The 18,945-nt window shown below is 48.2% G+C and overlaps 1 protein-coding gene across 1 annotated transcript in view; it reads right to left on the reverse strand.

The window, feature by feature from the left end:
* DNER (delta/notch like EGF repeat containing) overlaps positions 1 to 18,945 on the reverse strand; it is a 337,797-nt gene that overhangs the window by 112,419 nt on the left and 206,433 nt on the right. Inside the window, exon 6 of the mRNA XM_055122261.1 lies at positions 10,701 to 10,854. Coding sequence (XP_054978236.1) covers positions 10,701 to 10,854 — 154 coding nt within the window. The remainder of the gene's footprint in view (positions 1 to 10,700; positions 10,855 to 18,945) is intronic.

The following is an 18,945-nucleotide window of genomic DNA, read 5'->3' on the forward strand; positions in this document are numbered from 1 at the left end:
CATAAACTGTCACCCTACGGGCTGAAAAGCTGTGATTTTTGTCCCAATGCCTCTCCCCCTTCCTTGAACCAGAAACCAGGACTTCAAGAGGTGGAGAAATAGCCCCTTGGGGGGCACTTGAAAGAGTCAGAACCCTTAGGCCAATGCATGTCCTATAGCACGTTTAAGACCCCCACCCCAGCCTAAATTTACTTGACTCTAAAAGTTTCAGACTGGAGCGATAGCACAGCAGGTAGGGTGTTTGCCTTGCATGTGGCCGACCCCGGTTCAATTCCTCCATCCCTCTAGGAAAGTCAGGCAAGCTACTGAAAATATCCGCCTACACAGCAGAGCCTGATAAGCTACTTGTGCGTACTCGATATGCCAAAAACAGTAACAACATGTCTCACAATGGAGACATTACTGGTGCCCGCTCAAGCAAATTGATGAACAATGGGACGACAGTGCTACAGTGCTAAAAGTTTCACAATTCCTGACTCCCCTGAGTCCAGGCACCTGTGAAGGTTAGTGAAAAATAACTAATAACTGGTTTGGAGTGATTCCTGAGTGTAGAGCCAGGAGTAACCCCTGAGCATTGCCGGGTGTGGCCCCAAAGCCATAAATAAATAAATAAATCAAAAGTATAGGAGGCATAACTAAACTCAGTGAATAAGTCAACCACTTTGAAAAAAATCTTTATTCTTTGAATTGGTATCCTTTCCAGCACAACCAGTTCTCTGTATGACACTTACTTCATGATACCGCCACTAAAATAGCTACTACATATATATATGCATATATATACACATATATGCATATATATATATATTCCATTTATTTCTCTGCACCACTTTTGTTCTGAGGACACGGATGGTTTCTTCAGAGCATTGTCCTAAAGGCTTCAAGGTGGAAACTGCTGTGCGCTATTTTGGGCGTTGTGAGTCTTTAAATAGCCAAGCCTGTGTGGCGAGGCGGAGCTCCTGGATTTGTCCTGAAGGGCTGACAGAGCGAGCCCACCAGCCGCAACACTCGTTCTGGGCATGGGGGGAGGCGGAGAAGAGAAAACATGGGGTGGGGGGCCCTCAGGCATGGCTGCAGAGCCACGCAGCCTAATATTAACACACCAGAACACGGAATCAACAGCAGGGGTCCAAGGCCCATCGAAGCATCCCAGTTCACCAGCATCCAATTCCAACATCAGAGGGCAGAAATTATTTAACGGAAAAATGAGTAAGATGTGCTGGTGCTGGTGCTGGCCAGCGGCGGTGGGCACGGGCGCCCGGGAACTGACGCGAGCATGATCTCCAAGCCCACGGCAGAGGGGGGAGGAGGGGAGGCAGATCTGACAAAGCAGAACACCAGGAGGACTAGGTCGTGGAAAGCGAAGCGTGAAGAACAGTCGCCCTTGGGCGGGACGGGGAACGAGAACCTCCAGGCTCAAAACAGTCACCCCCTCTAGGTACACAGCTGGGATGTGCCAAGGAAAGAGGCCGTGTGGCCAGCCCCGGGACTGGAAGCACAGGTCAGTGATCCGCCAGGGGAGCTCAGACCAAGACCTGTGTTGAGCATCCCTGCCACCCGGATGGGCGGAGAACGGTCCCGTCAGATGTGCCAAGCGGCGGGCGTGATACTGATCACAGGTATCCTGGCATGATATTGATCACAGGTATCCTGGCATGATATTGATCACAGGTATCCCGGGGTCCAGAGCGGCCTGCGCTGTGCCCAGCACATGGTACAGGGGGGCACGGGGCAAGGACTGCGTGGTTTGTGGGTTCTAACCCTGCCCAGCACCCTGCTTGCATGGTTCCAACTCTGGGTATTGAAGACACAGCCCAGAGCAGAGCAGTGCGGCACCGGGCGTGTTCCCCGACCAACAGGGGGGAATAATCCGTGTTCAGCAGGGGCAAATGCACCAGCGTCCCCGCCCCCAGAGCGTCAGAAAGCCAAGGGTGAACCCAGCAAGGTGGGTTCGAGAAGCTCTCTGGGGGAGTCCAAAGCAAGGAACACAGCAAGCGTGAGAACCCCCTGGTCTAGTAAACCGGCCACAAATCGTTTTAAAACATCAAATACATGCAGGAGCCATAGCACCGTGGGGAGGGTGCCTGCTTTGCATACGGCGGACCCAGCCAGATTCGATCCCCGGCATCCCATAGGATCCCCTGAGTACTGGCAAGAGTGATTCTTGATGGCAGAGCCAGGAATGACCCCTGAGCATTGCCAGGTGTGGCCCCAAAACAAAAACAAGCAGATAAAACAAACCATCCAAATGTTCCTCTTGTGCATTTAGGAATGATATGCACAGAATGAAGATTTCAAAGGAAAAGGATGCAGAAACAATGCCAAACCTGCCATCATGTGCCAAAGTCCGCACTACGGGCACAGTTGACACGTGGCTTCCGTGTCAGGGGACCTGTAGGCTCAAGGCCTGGGCCAGTCATGGCCCCTTTCCAGGTCCCCCGGACCTAGTGCAAAGCCAGAGTCACCATTACAGGGTTCTACACTGAGTGTCGCTATTTGAAAATCAGCCGTGTCATCCCCTTTCCCTGGACCCCAAGTCAGAAACAACTGTGTCCAGACTCCAGGGGCCAAAGCCTCTGACTTCCCATCTGAGTACTGCAGGGAAGACCTCGAGACAATTCCTCTCATCGAGAACATCCTCGTGACACCCTTGAGAAATGGGAAAGCAGAACAGAGAAAACTTTAAGTTAACGATAAACGGATGCACGGCACAGGGCCGGACTTGGATGATTCTGAGTTCCAGACATTGAGAGGTTCCGGGAAAGACGTGTCCTCCTTAGAGGGGGAGTTGGGGGCAGCGTGAAACTTTACAATCAGGAAAGTAAAACCCTGCCTGCCTCCCCAACTTTTTTTCACTCACGACCCCGTCTCACCAAAGAGATTTTTCTGCGGCCCTGAGTATATCAGTATGCAAAGAGGCGCGCGGATCCAAGACTTGCTGGTAATAAACCAGAAAGAGGGGCCAAGGGGAGAATGCAGAGGTGAATCAAGGAGAGGACAGAGCTGAGCCCTGGGAAAAGGTGGAAATGAACTCAGGAGCACTGGCCAGGGCTGTTGGGAAAGTGGGGCGGGAAGTTGCTTTGAAAGCCAGGAGCACTGTAAGGTGGAGAACCCCAGAACCTGCTACAAATGACACCAGACATGGTCACAGGGGCACAGTTTCACCAGGTGACGAGAAAGTAAGTGCAGGCAGGGACTGGACAGTTACTCTTGGACCCAGAGCACTGCATGGAGGGGGTGAAGATGGGAGAGTGGGAGAGGGCAGTGGAGGACCAGGGACAGGAATAGAGGCAGAGCCAACAAAAGCAGCAACCAGGTTGGTGTTCGAATATTAAATGTAATCCAACATTGTGAACTGTCACTGTATCACTGTATCACCGTCATCCTGTTGTTCACCGATTTACTCAAGCGGGCACCAGTAACGTCTCCATTCATCCCAGCCCTGAGATTTTAGCAGCCTCTCCTTACTCGTCTTTCCCAAGGATTGGAGGCTCTTTCAGGGTCAGGGAAATGAGACCTGTTATTGTTACTGTATTTGGCATATTGAACACGCCATGGGGAGCTTGCCAGGCTCTGCCGTGTGGGCAGGATTCTCTCGGTAGCTTGCTGGGCTCTCCGAGAGACATATATACATATTTCCCTTTATGATGATGTATCGCGGCCGCGCGGTCCAGGAATATGTTCACTTATGTGTGAAGCTCAGCCCAAGCATGTGGAAAGTGGCGTGGAACTTGGTGGCAGTTGGGTAGTGGAGGTCGGCTGCCGGGGCTGGGTCCCTTGGGGCGGCAGGGAGGGCTCTCACCCGCCCCCCTCTATATTACAAAATTATACATTATAAAATTATAATAGGGCTGGAGCACAGCAGTTGGGCTTTCGCCTTTCATGCGGCCGACCCGTATTCAATTCCTCCGTCCCTCTCGGAGAGCCCGGCAAACTACTGAGAGTACGGAGCCCGCATGGCAGAGCCTGGCAAGCTACCCGTGCGTATTGGATATGCCAAAAACAGTAACAATAAGTCTCTCAATGAGAGACGTTACTGGTGCCCGCTCGAACAAATCGATGAGCAACGGGATGACAGTGACAATGACAGTGAAAATTATAATTCATTTAAAAAAAGCAACCAGGATTGGCCTTGTCAGAGGGATGGTGCACGCAGTGAGCCCCACATCCACACAAACAGGCAGCCAGGAGGAGCCGGCGGAAGCCCAGGAAGAGAGGGAGGGAGGGAGGGAGGGAGGGAGGGAGGGAGGGAGGGAGGGAGGGAGGGAGGGAGGGAGGGAGGGAGAGAAAGAACCCGGAGGAAGCGAGGAGGGAAGGTGCAAGGGAAAGTGGGTTCCACTCGGAATGAGCTCAGCAGCCACAGGCGGAGGGGACCCTGTGTCCACCAGAGGGGGACGGGCCAGCAGCGTGGGCTGCAGCTACGTGAGGGAAGATGGATCCAGCACAAATGGGTGGGGGCCACGGGTGCAGCTGCCTCACACCTCAGCCCTGAAGCACAATGCTCGGGAAAGAATCCAGCTCATCTCCCACACACGGCTCCTGGCTCCTGAACGGCCATGATCCCAGAGGCACACAAACCAATCTGGAGCCCAGCGGCCTTTGGCAGAAATGCATCTGGACTGAGCATTAAACTATGGCACCATGCCACCCCAAGTGGGGAACAGTGTTTGTCCCTTCTGCCCTTTCCCTCTGGTGCCACAGTGGCCCCCACACCTACTCAGAGCCTGTTGGACGGCCAGGTCTGAGACTGCGGGGACAAGACTGGGGCCTCATGGGGTGAGGGGTGGAATCGGCCCCTCACCCCCTCCAGACTTATTACTAAAATATCAGAAATCCAAAATCATCTTATGCTCTTCAGAACCAGCAACAGAAAACAAATTATCTAATGATGCCTTTTTGGCAGTTCTGATTGTTGGGGAAAATTCCAAATAATAATGGTGGGTTTTTTATTGAATGTGATCAAAGTGGAGAGAGAGTACAGTAGAAATCATCTGCCACACAGGCAGGGGGAGGGGTGGGATGGGGGATACTGGGGTTCTTGGTGGTGGAAAATGTGCACTGGTGAAGGGACGGGTGTTTGATCACTGTATGACCGAGACTTAACCTGGAAAGCTTTGTAATTGTTCTCACGGTGATTCAATTAAAAAAAATAAAAGAATCCAGGCTCAAAAGCTATACATGCCGGTTAACATGGAGAGAAACAGCAGTAGACAGAAAACATCCATGCCTGCCTAGGATATGTACACGCGAACGTGTGTGTGTGTGGGGGGGGGGGGCTTCTGTGGGGGGAGAGGTAGAGAAGCCGCTCACTAAAGAGTGGGGGACTGTTCTGTAGGGTGATGAGAACGTTCTTTAATTGACTGTGGTGACCAACTCCTGTACCTATTAAACAATGATTAAATCACATATTTCAATAATCTATGGGTTCTAGAGTATAAAGATTTTTGGTTTGGGGGGCCACACCCCAGTAGTGCTCAGGGCTTACTCCTGGCTCTGCACTCAGGGATCACTCCTGGCAGAGCTCAGGGGACCAGGTGGGAATCAAATCTGGGCTGGTCGCGAGCAAGGCCAGCACCCTGCCCGCTGTACTACCCCTTCAGCCCCCTTTTTCTGTGTGTTAGTGTCTTCAAGAAAGCTCGGGTACCACTCGCAGCTCAGCGTTCCAGCCTGACTCACACTCCATCCACGTGGGAGCATTTTTAGTGCCACCTTCAAAAACCAACTGAATCCAAACAGGAAAGCTTGTAACTATCTCACGGTGACTCAATAAAATTTTAAAAAATTTAAAAAAAAAAAACTGAATCCCAGCCTTCCAGCACCTTAGCCCTCTGGGAGTCCCACTGCCCCCGCCAGGCCCCAGGGTGTGGCCCTGCTCGCACCCTCAATTCCTTCCTGCCAATCTCGGGACCACATCTCCGCTTCCTCCCTGGCCTGGCCCAGCGCCCTTCCCAGTCGTGCCCCTGCTTCTCCTGGGCCCTGGCCTCCTCCCAGGCTCAGGGCACACTCTACCTTGGCACGTGCCACTCCCCCCTCTGCTCCCCATCATGTGCACCAGTTCGTTTCCTTCAGTCTCTCGACACCGGTGTTGCTCCCTCAATGAGGCATTAGCTCATCGCCCGCCCGGTGTCCCAGCTCGCACGCTGCACCCTCTCTCACTTGCACCAGGATCCCCTGTCCTCACAGCACCCATCACTGCCTAACTCCTTCCCTTCACCACACACACACACACACACACACACACACACACACACACAAAGTTCTGCACACATTTGCACAAACGGACACACATGCACTCGCATATGCACCCAGCAACCGATAGCCCACGTCATTCATCCCTCTCTCTCCTCTGGCTACATAAGACGTCTGACAAGGACTGGCCCCCTCTCATCGGTATGTGACAAAGGGTCAAAAAAACCATGATGCCCAAAAGGACAGAGAGAGTAGAAGGGAACGTGCCTGTCACAGAGGCAGGGGGAGGGTGGAGGTGAGGGCGGTGGGAGGGATACTGGGAACATTGGTAATGGAGAATGGGCACTGGTGGAAGGATGGGTACTCGATCATTGTAGGACTGAAACTTACAGAAAATTTTGTAAGTCGGAAAAAAATTTAATTATAAAAAAAAACTGATCAAGTGAGTGAATAATCGCTGAAATATTCCTCACTTCAAGGGCAAGAGAAGTCCTGCAGGGAGGCAACTAAGCAAGAGGCTGAGTAGGGGACTGTGGTCGAGCATTTCATGCACGAGGTCCCACCTGTGACCCCAACATCACAGGCTCAAGACAGTGCAGGGCTTTGGGTGCTCGTCCCACATGCAGCCAACCCTGGTTTCATTCCTGACACCACACACAGTCCCCTTAGCACCTCTAGGAGTGACCCCTGAGCACAGAGCCAGGAGTAAGCCCTCAGACCCATGTAGCCCAAACCGCCCCCCCAACTCTGTCTCTCTCTCTCTCTCTCTCTCTCTCTCTCTCTCTCTCTCTCTCTCTCTCTCTCTCTCACACACACACACACACACACACACACACACACACCTCAACACCACAAAAATATTTCCTAAGGAACACCCCGCATGAACTCCCTAAATGTTACTTCCCCAGCTCCTGGTTACAAATAAATAAAAGGAAGGTCAGAGGAGAAAGAGAGGCTGTGTGGGGTGTTCTGCAGTATTCCTGCTCCCCCGAGCATGAAAGAGCATCGTGGCCCGGGTGAATCTCTTTAAAAATATATATATGTAAAGGCAGAAATCACCATTTAGTTGGGACAATGAAGTGCTTTGAAGTTGGAAAATGCTTTGTACAAAGCTAATAATATTTTGGCAGTGGTGGCTTCAAACGGGTATATGTAGCTCCTCTGCTCCAAAATAGCTCCTTGGAGGAAAAAATTATATTCCTGAAATGAGAAGGCTTTTATAGAATAAAACCTGATTAAAGAACCTAAGTTTCTACTTAATCACACAGTGCAAGGCTGCCAGGCCCGGGCCACGTCACTGGCTGGTCTCGGGAAATAAGGGGCAATAATACAACGTGCTCTGTCAGCCTGTTTGATATGTGGAAGGTGGAAAAGGAGAGAAGGAAAACAGAAAGTGTGTCGGAGGGAGAAACCAGGAAGAGACAGCAGAGGGAGAAGCAGCTAGGGCTGAAGGTCATTCTGTTCACTCATCCCTTCAGCAACTTTTTCATGAGCCCCTACTATGTGCCAAATACTGGGTGAAATTGGAGAGAGTGTCCCCGAGAACAGATGAGACACTCCAGTACCACCAGCTCTGACTGAGACGGTTGGTGGAAAGGTCTGGACGCCTCTCACATTCCTGAGCAAAGAGATGCAACAGTGTCTTAAAGATCCAGCAGAAAGGAGGAATTTAAACCCCCAGCCACGTCTGTACTCTCTCACGGATTCACTGGAAACACCACCGGAAGTGTCTGTGATTCCTCATACACTGTGTGATCCCATGATGAACAGAACTGTTGAGAATAAGTCCAATTCTCACAGACCTTAAGTCTGGGGTTGGGGCAAGAGCAAATGTATACATGGACAAAGCCAACGGCCGAGGGCTGAAGGCCAGGCCAGGGGCACCCTAAAGGAGAGGGAGGACCTGGCTTAAAGCAGTTAGCTGGGACTTCCTGGAAAAAGGAGGCCACTCGACAGAGGACCCGAGCTGTCCCTCCCCGGGTCCCCGCCCACCCAGGCGACTGGCTGTCACACCCATAATTTGCCTCCTGGTGCCATCTCAGCACACCAACAGCCCTGGCCCAGAGACTCCCCGTTGAGTCCCAAAATGGATTTAGTGCCATACAGAGATGTCTCTGGAACCCAACATTTTACAATCCAGAAATTTACATTTACAATCGCAGCCGTGCAAGCTCTCATGATATTCAAAATGAGCAATGGAAAATAAATCATCTAGCGTCTGTCCCTAGCAGGTAGGCTTGAATGATGGTTGGAAATTTGGAGCAAAACATAATGCCCAAAATTAGAGAGAGAGTATTGGGGAAATTGTCTGCCATAGAGGCAGGGTTATGACTGAGATGAGGGTGGTGGAAATGTGCACTAGTGGAGGGATGGGTGTTCTAACATTGTATGGCTGAATCTCAAACGTGAAAGCTTTGTAACTCTATCTCATGGTAATACAAATAGAAAAAAAAAAGGTAATGTGGAGGTCATGCCCAATTCAATCAGCTTAATTAATGGCTGAACAAATAGCAGTACTCCTACATTCACGAATCACGAAAAATCACGAAATCTCATTAATCGTCGATTTCTCGAGCGGGCTCAGTAACCTCTCAATTCGTCCTTTCCCTGAGATCTTAGAAGTCTCTCTCGGCTTGGCCCTCGCAATGATGTTGAACTGGAGGCTCTTTCAGGGTCAGGGGAATGAGATGCAGCTTGTTACTGGATTTAGCATATGAATACACTATTCGAAACTTTCGAGACTGTCCCATGTGGGCAGGAAACTCAGAAGCTTGCCAGTTTCTCCCAGAGGGAGAAGTAGGCTACAAGATATCGCTTTGCGGCTGCGTGCTTCTGGGAGCTTGCTTTTAAGTCTCTGGGTGCTGACCGTTGATAGAATTACACACACCTGGGTTCCTCTGCCAGTACCTTCATGCGTGAGGCCTGTCCGAACGTGTGGAGAGGGGCCTCAAGCATGGCTGTAGCTAGGTTCCTGTGGTCTTCAGCCGCCGGGAGCTCTGCTCGGGGTGTGGAGGGAAGCTGGAGCCCATCCCCTCCAAGGGGCCCCAGGGAAGACAGCCAGGCGTGCGGGCAAGAGACTCTGCCTACTTTATTTAAAATAAAATAAAATAAAAAGGAAAGAAAAGGAGGCCACTTCAGGAGGCCCGGAGCAGAAGCCTGGGCATAATGGCCAGACACAGAGAAGGCTGGTAGGAGGGTCCCGGAGGGTCCCAGACAGAACTACAGCAACTAAACAGTAGGCTGGGGGCTCAGGGAAGGAGAGGGAGAGAGAGGAGGCAGAGGAGACCAGACGGTGTGTCTCCAGGCAAAGGGCACTACATCCACGTGCACATGGGGCACGGATGGGAGAACACAGAGTCCCTGTGGCACAGTTGCCCAGTGGGCAGCGCGGTGGGGAAAGAGGAAGGGGGAGGGGAGGGAAACGGGTAGACAGAGGAGCAGAGGGAGGCGCCCGGCAGAGGTCAGGGCTGTGGCAGGAGATGGAGCCCTTGGTTCTGGGATGACTGACCCCCACAGTGGCATCGGGGGGCGGGGCTACTAAACGGAGATGCCAAGTGGAGGCTGGGGGTGAGAGTCTGACTTAGGGGTGTGAATTTTGGAGACAGACTGTGAAGCTGACAGTCCCCTGTGAAATGGACACTCTGATATGTCCTCACATGGAAAGATGCCTATGATCCACCAGGGGAAAAAACAACACAGCCATCTTCATTCTGTAATCTCTATTGTGGGGGAAGGGCAGGAAGTAAGTCTCCTAACCTGGACCACCCAAATGGTGCTTGCGGGCCTCCAGAGCTGCCCCTGGCATCATACGGGGGACCATGTGGTACCAAGGATCACATCAGAGTCGGTCATATGAAAGGCAATAATCTCTGTGCTATGTGTCTGGTCCTACAGTCATTATTTCTTAAAACACAGAAAAATATGTGATCGTCCAATCTCTCTGTTGGACCTTGTTGCTTTATAAGGGCACTAAATTACTTCAAGTCCCACTCTCGCTCCATCTGTGTGTGTGTGTGTGTGTGTGTGTGTGTCTCTCACGTGCTCACTCTCTCTCTCCCCCTTCCTCTTTTGTGCCTATGGTTTGCAATACATATAATGAAAGGTTATCAGGTGTATCCCTTTCCCTGCTTTCAACACTTACTTCCTGTCCAAAATGATCATTCCCACTGGTGAAGGGACAGGTGTTGGAAAGTTATATGGCTGAAATCCAATCATGAACAACTTTGTAAATGTATGTATCACTGTGATTCGATTAAAGAGAAATTTTTTTAATGGTAGAATACTCAGACTTCAGAAGTACCCTGAGGCCAGAAAAGCAGGCAGGGGCAGTACTAATTCATCCCCAGGGAGCACCTTCTCCCACTCCTGGTTATATAGTGGAGAGACTCAGGAGTCCACGGAGATCGTGGAGTCACCTTCCCAAAGGGCTGGAGAAAGTCGCTTCAACCAGCCTTAATCAACCAGCGCGCACTGTCCAGAAACACGAATAACTATTACTCTGCAAGCTCTACCTGCAAGGCAGACGCAGGTGAAGTTGCTTCCCTCTTGCTTCTCCTTGGCATCCACGCAGCTGGCGTTGTTCTGACAGGGGTGCGCCTGGCACGCATCAAATTCTTCACAGAAAGGACCCACGTATTGATCATCACAGCTACAGGAAAATGTTGCCTGAAACAAACACAGAGGGTTTGTTACGCGAAAGCCACCTAGGATGCAGGCATTGGCGATGACAAGGGAACCTGAAGAGGACCACTTGCTTTAACCCAAGTTGGATTGGTTTCCCATGAATTTCCAATATCCTAGTTCTCTGAGGTCTGACTCCAGGCTCTATCTGTGCACACAGTCTCCCCAACAACCAAGCTTAATGCAGTTCCCATGATCAGACTGACCCTTTCCTCCAGCACCCTCTTCCCCACCTCCTCCAGTAATCAACCGATATTTTTCATGGAAACTGCTATTTTTGTTCCGACTTATTAGTGCATTTGCTCTAGTTACCTATATTTCACGTAATATAGGAATCATCTGGTATTTTTATTTTATTTTCTTCTTCCACTTGGCAATATCCCATCTACTCCAACCCCTGTTACCGCGGAAGGTGAGGTCTCTTCTTTTGTAACAGCTGCTTAGCATCCCACTAAGACTTCATGAGTGGATGTAGATATGTGGGTCTATACCACATCTATATCACCACAGCACCACTCCTTTATACAGTGATACCAACACCAAGGATTTTAATACATAATTTACATTGCAAGTTTGTCAAAATGTTATTTTTGGAAGAAGTTGTTCTATTCGGTTTCAAGCCTTCCTTTTGATTATTCATTCTTTATTCGTGTTTACCCCAACTGTTTCAAATCTTCCTAAACTAGAAATGAAAAGAAAAAATCCAACTTCATTTTAAGCAGAAAAGATGAAGTTTTGCTGACTTGACAGAGAAATAGCAATTTTGCTAGAACAGATATATTGTGCAACCATCATTAAATTAGATGTCACTCCAAGCAACTAAAATCCTTCAGCATGGATCCTGATTATGTGAAAAAAATAATAAATCTAGCTCAAATGCCCTACTCATATCACCCTTCCAGAAGACTGAGAGAACTGACTGAATTGTCCTGAAAATAAGCTTTAATGTTCAGACATGTACATTAAGTCGTGGGCTTAAAGAAAAATTAAAAGGCACTCTTATAATTAACGATATTATTTCATTAATTTTATTACCACAATCAGACCCAGATGACATATGATTGGAGTCATAGAGGGAGCAGGAAGGGTGTGGGATCAACCTGGCTGTGCTCAGGAGTCACTGCTGACAGTGCTCAGGGGACCAAACCCAGGATGGCCACATTCAAGGCAACTGCGTTACCCACTGTCCTATTTCTCTAACCCTACAGGAAGCTGAGAAGCCTTGAGGGAAAGTCTTGTTTCTGCAACAACTAATAAAAGTCAAATCAACTGGAGCCTTCCTGCTTTCTTCTCAATGTTTCCTGAGGGATGAGACATGTCTCAAAATATCTCCAGCCTGGTTCCAAACTCTGGTGGTGCCATGAGTAGCAGGAATATCTCATTTCACAAAGAAGAGAGGGAAAGGAGGCATGGGAGAAAGCCATAAGCAAACCCAACTGGCAAAAATCAAAACAGAGTAGGCTTAGCACCTCTTCCCGATGGTCCCTGGCCCCACACAGCAGATAGATGTTCAAATCCCACCAACACACCTGCCCTCGTCCCCTCCAGATAGATTCCTGCCCCTAAGATGGGGAAGTAACTCGTCCTTCCAAGGCCATTCTTCACCTTACAAGTACCCTTTCTATGTGAGAGTCCAAAAAGTGGGAAAAATTAGTTTTAAAAAATTTCACTGCACAGGAGAGCCTGGCAAGCTCCCCGTGGCATATTCGATATGCCAAATACAATAACAGTAACAGGTCTCATTCCCCTGACCCTGAAAAGAGCCTCCAATAGTTGGGAAAGATGAGTAAGAAGAGGCTGCTAAAATCTCGGGGCTGAGACAAATGGAGACGTTACTGGTGCCCGCTCAAGCAAATTGATGAACAATGGGATGACAGTACTACAGTGCTACAGTGAGGTCCTCCTCCTTTACAGGAGCTAACTCAGCACCCCAACTCCTCCCCGCCCCCCCCCCCACTACACAATACACACCTTCCTCCCATTCTTCATGCTAAGCAACTAAAATCCTTCGGCACACTCAAGAAGAAAGGGCAGTTTGTTCTTCTGTTCTCTATCCAGTTTCAGCACCCATCCATTTCTCGATAAATTTACTCCTGCCTATTTATTTCCTTTGTGCCCCTCATTCCTCCCTTCTTTCTCATAATGCCCACCCTCTCTGCCAGCCATGGTTACTGGCAGGAAGTCCTGCTCCTAATCAACACACTGCCCTCTAAGTAGAGGTCAGTGTTTGGTAGATTTTCTAGTATCTTCTAGAAAAACAACAACAGTTCCTCCTACCCCCAAATTCATGTCAAATGCAAACCAGGATAATGCTTCCTTTCCGTTCCTAGACCATGATAACACAGATAATGATCCTAGAATAAGTTTGTGAAAAGTTTGTGCAATTTGCCATGAAGTAAAATACTTGGAAGGCTGGTTGAATGTCATCAATTGCTATTTTAACGTCTAGTTTGTAAAATAGAAAAAAATTCATCATCATCATCATCATCATCCCATTGATCATCGAATTTCTCGAGTGGTCTCAGTAACGTCTCCATTCATCCTAGCCCTGAGATTTTAGCAGCCTGTCTTTACTTGTCCTTCCCAGCGGTGTCACATTGGAGGCTCTTTCACGGTCAGGGGAATGAGACCCATCATTGTTACTGGTTGTGGCATGTGAATACAACACGAGGAGTTTGCGAGGCTCTCCCATGCGGGCAGGAAACTCTTAGTAGCTTGCCAGATTCTCGGAGAGGGAGAATTAGGCTATAAGATGTCGCACTGCCACAAAACGGCAGCGCATTTCTGGGAGCTGGGTTTTATAGTCTCTGGATGTTGGCCTTTGGTGGGATTACATGGCGCCGGGGGAAGTCCCTGAGTGTGACCACCTAGCTACTGGAAAATGGGGTATTTGGGTGGAAGAGGCCCAGTCCCGATCCCAGCAGCCTTGGAGATCTCAGCCCCGGGTCCCACACACATGGGTTCCTCTGCCGGTTCCTCCATGTGTGAGGCTCGTCCGAACATGTGCAGAGGGGCCTTGAGCATGGCTGTGGCTGAATTCAGGAGGTCTTCGGCTGTGGGGGCTCTGCTCAGGGTGGGGAGGAAAACTGAAACCCACCCCCTCCGAGGGGCCCTGGGGAAAACAGCCAGGTGCGGGGTCAAGAGACTCTCGGCATCACTCTCTTCTGGGAGCTTGGTTTTATAGTCTTTGGATGTTGGAACCGGAAGAGAGCAACACAGAGAGGAAAAAAAAATTACATAAATTCAAATGATCTATTATTTATCTCTTATCTACCAATATGCAAACTGAATGTTTAGATTCCCTAGCCTTCCGGAGGACACCCATGCAGAAGTGATGATGCAGTCACTGTCTGGTTGTTTCCTACTTGCACCTACGTATCTCCTGCATTCCATGCTGTCCTGCCCAGAAACAGGCACATTTTCTAAGAAGAGTCATAGGATCTCAGTGAGCTCCACCTGTAAATGGCCTTTGCCACAGACAAGCATAGCAGGCTGGAGGGGTCAACCCTAAAGCAGCCCAGAACCCAGTGACTCAAACAGGACTCGAGGTTGAGTTTAACCAAGGACTCACTTGGTTGAGCTCAACTTGAATGACTCCAACCCGGCCAGCAGATTTGGACAGGGGTGCTGTTTCACAGAATGCTTTTGATAAAGAAACATCGCAAATCCTTTCAAGATCCAGTCTCTTTTCACTTACGAACACATTTTCCAGTTCTATCTTAGGAACCAACAAGATGGGAAGAAAGACAATGGTCTGTCTGAAGTCATAGCCAGTTGTCTGTTTTCCACGTTTATCACTACTTTGTGGGAAAGAACTACGGCAGAACAGCATTCTAGCAATAGTGACTTCCTGTCTCGAATCCAAGTTTGGCCTAAGGGTGGGAGTTTTTTCCCCTCTCTGCAAAGTTTCACAGATAAGAGCATTTCAAAGGTGGTCTTCTTCGTAGGAAACCCTTCAAAGATCTAAAAGCAGAATTGCTTTTGCACCATGAACCTAAGGAAAGACTACTGGACCATTTTAAGTTTGGGCTTTATTCTTTAAAGTAAAGATAATTTTTGCTTAAAAAATAAATAGGAAATTCCTTCGCTAGAACTGTCTTCTTGGGAAATTCTGGGCCTGGCTCCAATGTCCAGTAGAGTACACACCACTTATGTTTGCAGACGTGTCTGGAACGCCTTGTGCATCCCCTGATTTGTGGCTGCCTCTGAAACATGCAGGCAGTGCAAAGTGCCCAGAGCAGACAATTCCAACTGGGGCTCAATGTCACCATAAATCACCGCACGCCATTGTTCCTGGCAGCTCTCCTCTGAAATTTAGTCGGTGTCCAGACATTCCATATGACAGATAAATTTCTTTGCTTAGTTGAAGGCTACATTTTGCATACAATTCATCTTACCAAAGTTCCATGGAAAATATGTGGCCCATGAAAGTATGTTATTAAGAAGTCCCAAAATCAAATATCTTTTAGTGAGCTTTGATGGAATTTCAAGCTCACAAGAAAAGCTACACACATTTTGTTGGCTTTGTTTTAAGCCGGAACCTTGAGAAAAACTTGAAGGAATGGATGAAAGCGCTGATTCATTTTAAAAAATAAATGAATTAATTCTGAAACTTGGATGTATGGATGATGGATGGATGGATTGATGTATGTATGTATGTATGGACAAATGGATGGATGGATAGATGAGAAGCTGAACTATTTGCATACTCATGACAAAAACCCTTTAGTTAAACATTTATGTATTCTGTATAATATCATCCATAAATCTAGAATATTTTCCTAGAATAGAGAAACTTCCTATAATGTTAAATGATTTATTTAATAGTTCCAAGGCTGTTATCTTGTCAAAGGCCATGAATATATTTTAGGAAACTATGTCTGTTATGATATTTGTTGTCAAAAATCTGTGTCTGACTATTGAAAACTGTGGACTGTTCGCTTAACCTTGAGAAGTTTAACCCACTGATGATGGCAACTTGTCTAAGGCCAATGAACTTAACCAGAAAATGAGACAAGATGGAAATATTTTAAATTATTAGCTAAATCAATGTTCACCATAGTGTTTAGTTCAACAGCTAGGAAATGGAAACCACAAGAATGTTCAAATGTCCAGTGACAGATGAATGGATCAAGAAGTTGTGCAATATATACACAACAAGAAAATACAAATCATCCAGCTTGCTGCAACTAGAATGGGGTGAAGGGCATCATGTTAAGTAAGGCAAACCAGAGAGAGAAAGACAAATATTGGGTAATCTCATTCATCTGTGGGATAGAGATGGTCAAAACAAGAGAATAGACAGTATTGGACAATGGCACCCTTGGTCTTGGATTACAAAGCTGAGATTTCCAAGCAACAAAGGAAAAGGGGAAGAAGAAAGGGGTAAACTAGAGGTGACACAGGGTAAACCAGAGGTGACATGGGTAGACCAGAGATGACACAGGCTAGACTGAGGTGACATGGGGTAAACTAAAGGTAACATAGGGTGGATTACAGGTGACACATGATAGACTCAAGGTGACACAGGTAAAGTATAAGTAACACAGGATAGACCAGGATGACATAAGGTAGACTAGGGGTGACATGGGATAGAATATAGGTGACACAGGCTAGACTAGAGATGACACAGGTTAGACTGGCAGCAACACAGGGTAGAAAAGGTGACAGGGATAGACTAGAGGTGACATGGAGTAGACTAGAGATGACACAGGTACAGTAGTGGAGGGTCGTGAGCACTTTGGTAGTGGTGACATACAGTAACCAAAATCAAAACCGTACATATTAACACTTTTATGATCATGTTACCTAAACTAGAGTAATATTTTAATAACAAAATTAGTAGCTAAACTAAATTAAAGGCATTTCCTTGAAACATTATTTTATGTTTTTCACAGACTTTTCACCATTAACATGAAAAATGACCCTGAGAGATTAATTAGAAAACCCACGGCAGAATTTTAATTTTCCTCAAAAGCCTGAAGTCAAACATTTCCTTTGTTCACAGGTGAAAGTTGCTGTGATAGGGAGCTTCCTTGAAAAATGTCCAGATTCAAAAATAGAAAAGGCCTGCCAAGCTGCATTTATTTAACAAACATGAAACAAGTACTGACCAGGTGCCAGGCCCCCTTCCAGGAGCTCAGGGATCCCACAAGCGAACCATGTTTTGCCACAGAGGTGACATTCTCGTGGAACTACACACAAAGATGTAACTGGAAGCATTAGTGGCCAGACATCGTTTTGCAAGCCATCATTTATAAAATCCTTAGAAAATCCATTTGCTCAAGGACCAGCCAAGCTTCCTTTTAAGGAGCGATGTAAATCTCATTGATTTGATGCCCATAAACTCAAGACTCTGTTGGAAATTCAACTTCATCAACGGGGAAGACATTTACTGTATCAACAATTTATGAAGTACAGAGCCAAACAAGAGAATAAATAAGTCTAAATTCCCCAGTCTTGCCCCCCAGGACCCAGGCCTTTATTTAGGGGGAGCAGGATGTTGTTGGTTTTTTGTTTGTTTGTTTGTTTGATTTTGGTCTCATTCTCTGCAATTTTTCTTTCAGTGGCACCTGAGGCTCAAGGACCAAGAGGAGTTTTCTGAGGGGCTTTATTTCTCTCCTTCAGAGCCAGAATTGATTCAATCTACTTTACTTTTCCCATAAAAGAAGTAAACAGAAAATACATTTCCCTCTCTCTGGTGGCCCTGAGACATTAGTATCAATATAAAACCCCCAGCTGACCAGGCATTAAATCTCCTTGTTTATAGAGCTGGCTCCTCTGCAAGGAGCTCACTAATCTCAGTCTGTCAGGTGGGTCTTACGAGATCCATTTTAGGAATTGAGAACAGACTCTGCTGAGCAGTCAGACAAATTAAAGTGCCACAGCGAGGTCACGGCCGGTACCCACAGTCAGCTCCCTGGAGAATGCACACTCCCCTCCCATGCAGATGCTCTTCACCTTCATCCAAAATGCCCCACCAGTGCCAGTGGCATTCTAGTTCTTGTTCTGAATTTCTTTTCTTTTCTTTTCTGTTTCATTTTGGGGCCAGTATACCCGGTGGTGCTCAGGAGTTACTCCCGACTCTGCGCTCAGGGAACAGCCCTGGAGGAACAGGGCGGGGGGGGGGGGGCAGAAGGAGTCCCAGGGATCAAACCCTGGTTTTGGCAGGAGTCCTCCCCACTGTACTATCTCCCCTGACTGTCGCTTCTCTATTGCTCCCCTTCTCTGGCTGGCTAGATGCTTTTCTGATCAGTATCATCAGATATCCTTGGGTTCACTGATTCCAACTCTCTTTAGCCTTAAGAATAGCAGCAGGGCTAGAGCGATAGTACAGGGTTTATGCGCTTGCTTTGACATGGAACTGACACAGGTTTGATCCCTAGCCCCGCATGTGGGCTCCAGGACACGACTGAGAGTGATGGAGTAATCCCTGGGCACAAAGCGAAAACACTGGAAAACACAGTTTTGCTCCTGGGGACTCACGGACTTCCTCCAATGAACAAACATGAATCACAAAACTGAATGTGTTTCCCTCCGGACAACTGTGGCATCCAGGAAAGGCGGCTGGTCAACTGCCGTGTCCAGGGAAGACGTGGCTGGCTCAGTCCACCCTGCAGTCTGGGGTCACAAGTACAGCATGTCCAGCCAGGCCTGGAGAGAGGATTCTTCTTATACAGCCAACAGGTGAAAATTCAGATGTTTCTCAACCAGTTCTCCAGCCCCACGAGAGGGTCAGGAGGCACTGACTGATGCCTGACCTAACAGCACTGCAAGCTTTTGGCTCCTAATAGAGGGACGAGTTGAGATAAGGTGGTCCACAAAGATGCCTCATGAATTTTTCGCATCACCTCTTTGAGTCCGAGCTCACATTCTCTTAAGCACACTTGAGGGACCAAAGGCTGTGAGGCCCCTTTAACTCGGGGAACCGTGCAGCATCTATCAGATATGGAGCTGTCCCCGGATGCCCAAAGCACTAGCCCTGACCAGGCAGGAGGTGGGGCCCTAGAGGCCTCATCTCAGCAATCCTTCCTTAGTCAAGTACCCATAACCCCCAGATCCCAGGCTATGGGAACC

This window comes from Sorex araneus, chromosome X (assembly GCF_027595985.1).
Source record: "Sorex araneus isolate mSorAra2 chromosome X, mSorAra2.pri, whole genome shotgun sequence".
NCBI lineage: Eukaryota > Metazoa > Chordata > Mammalia > Eulipotyphla > Soricidae > Sorex > Sorex araneus.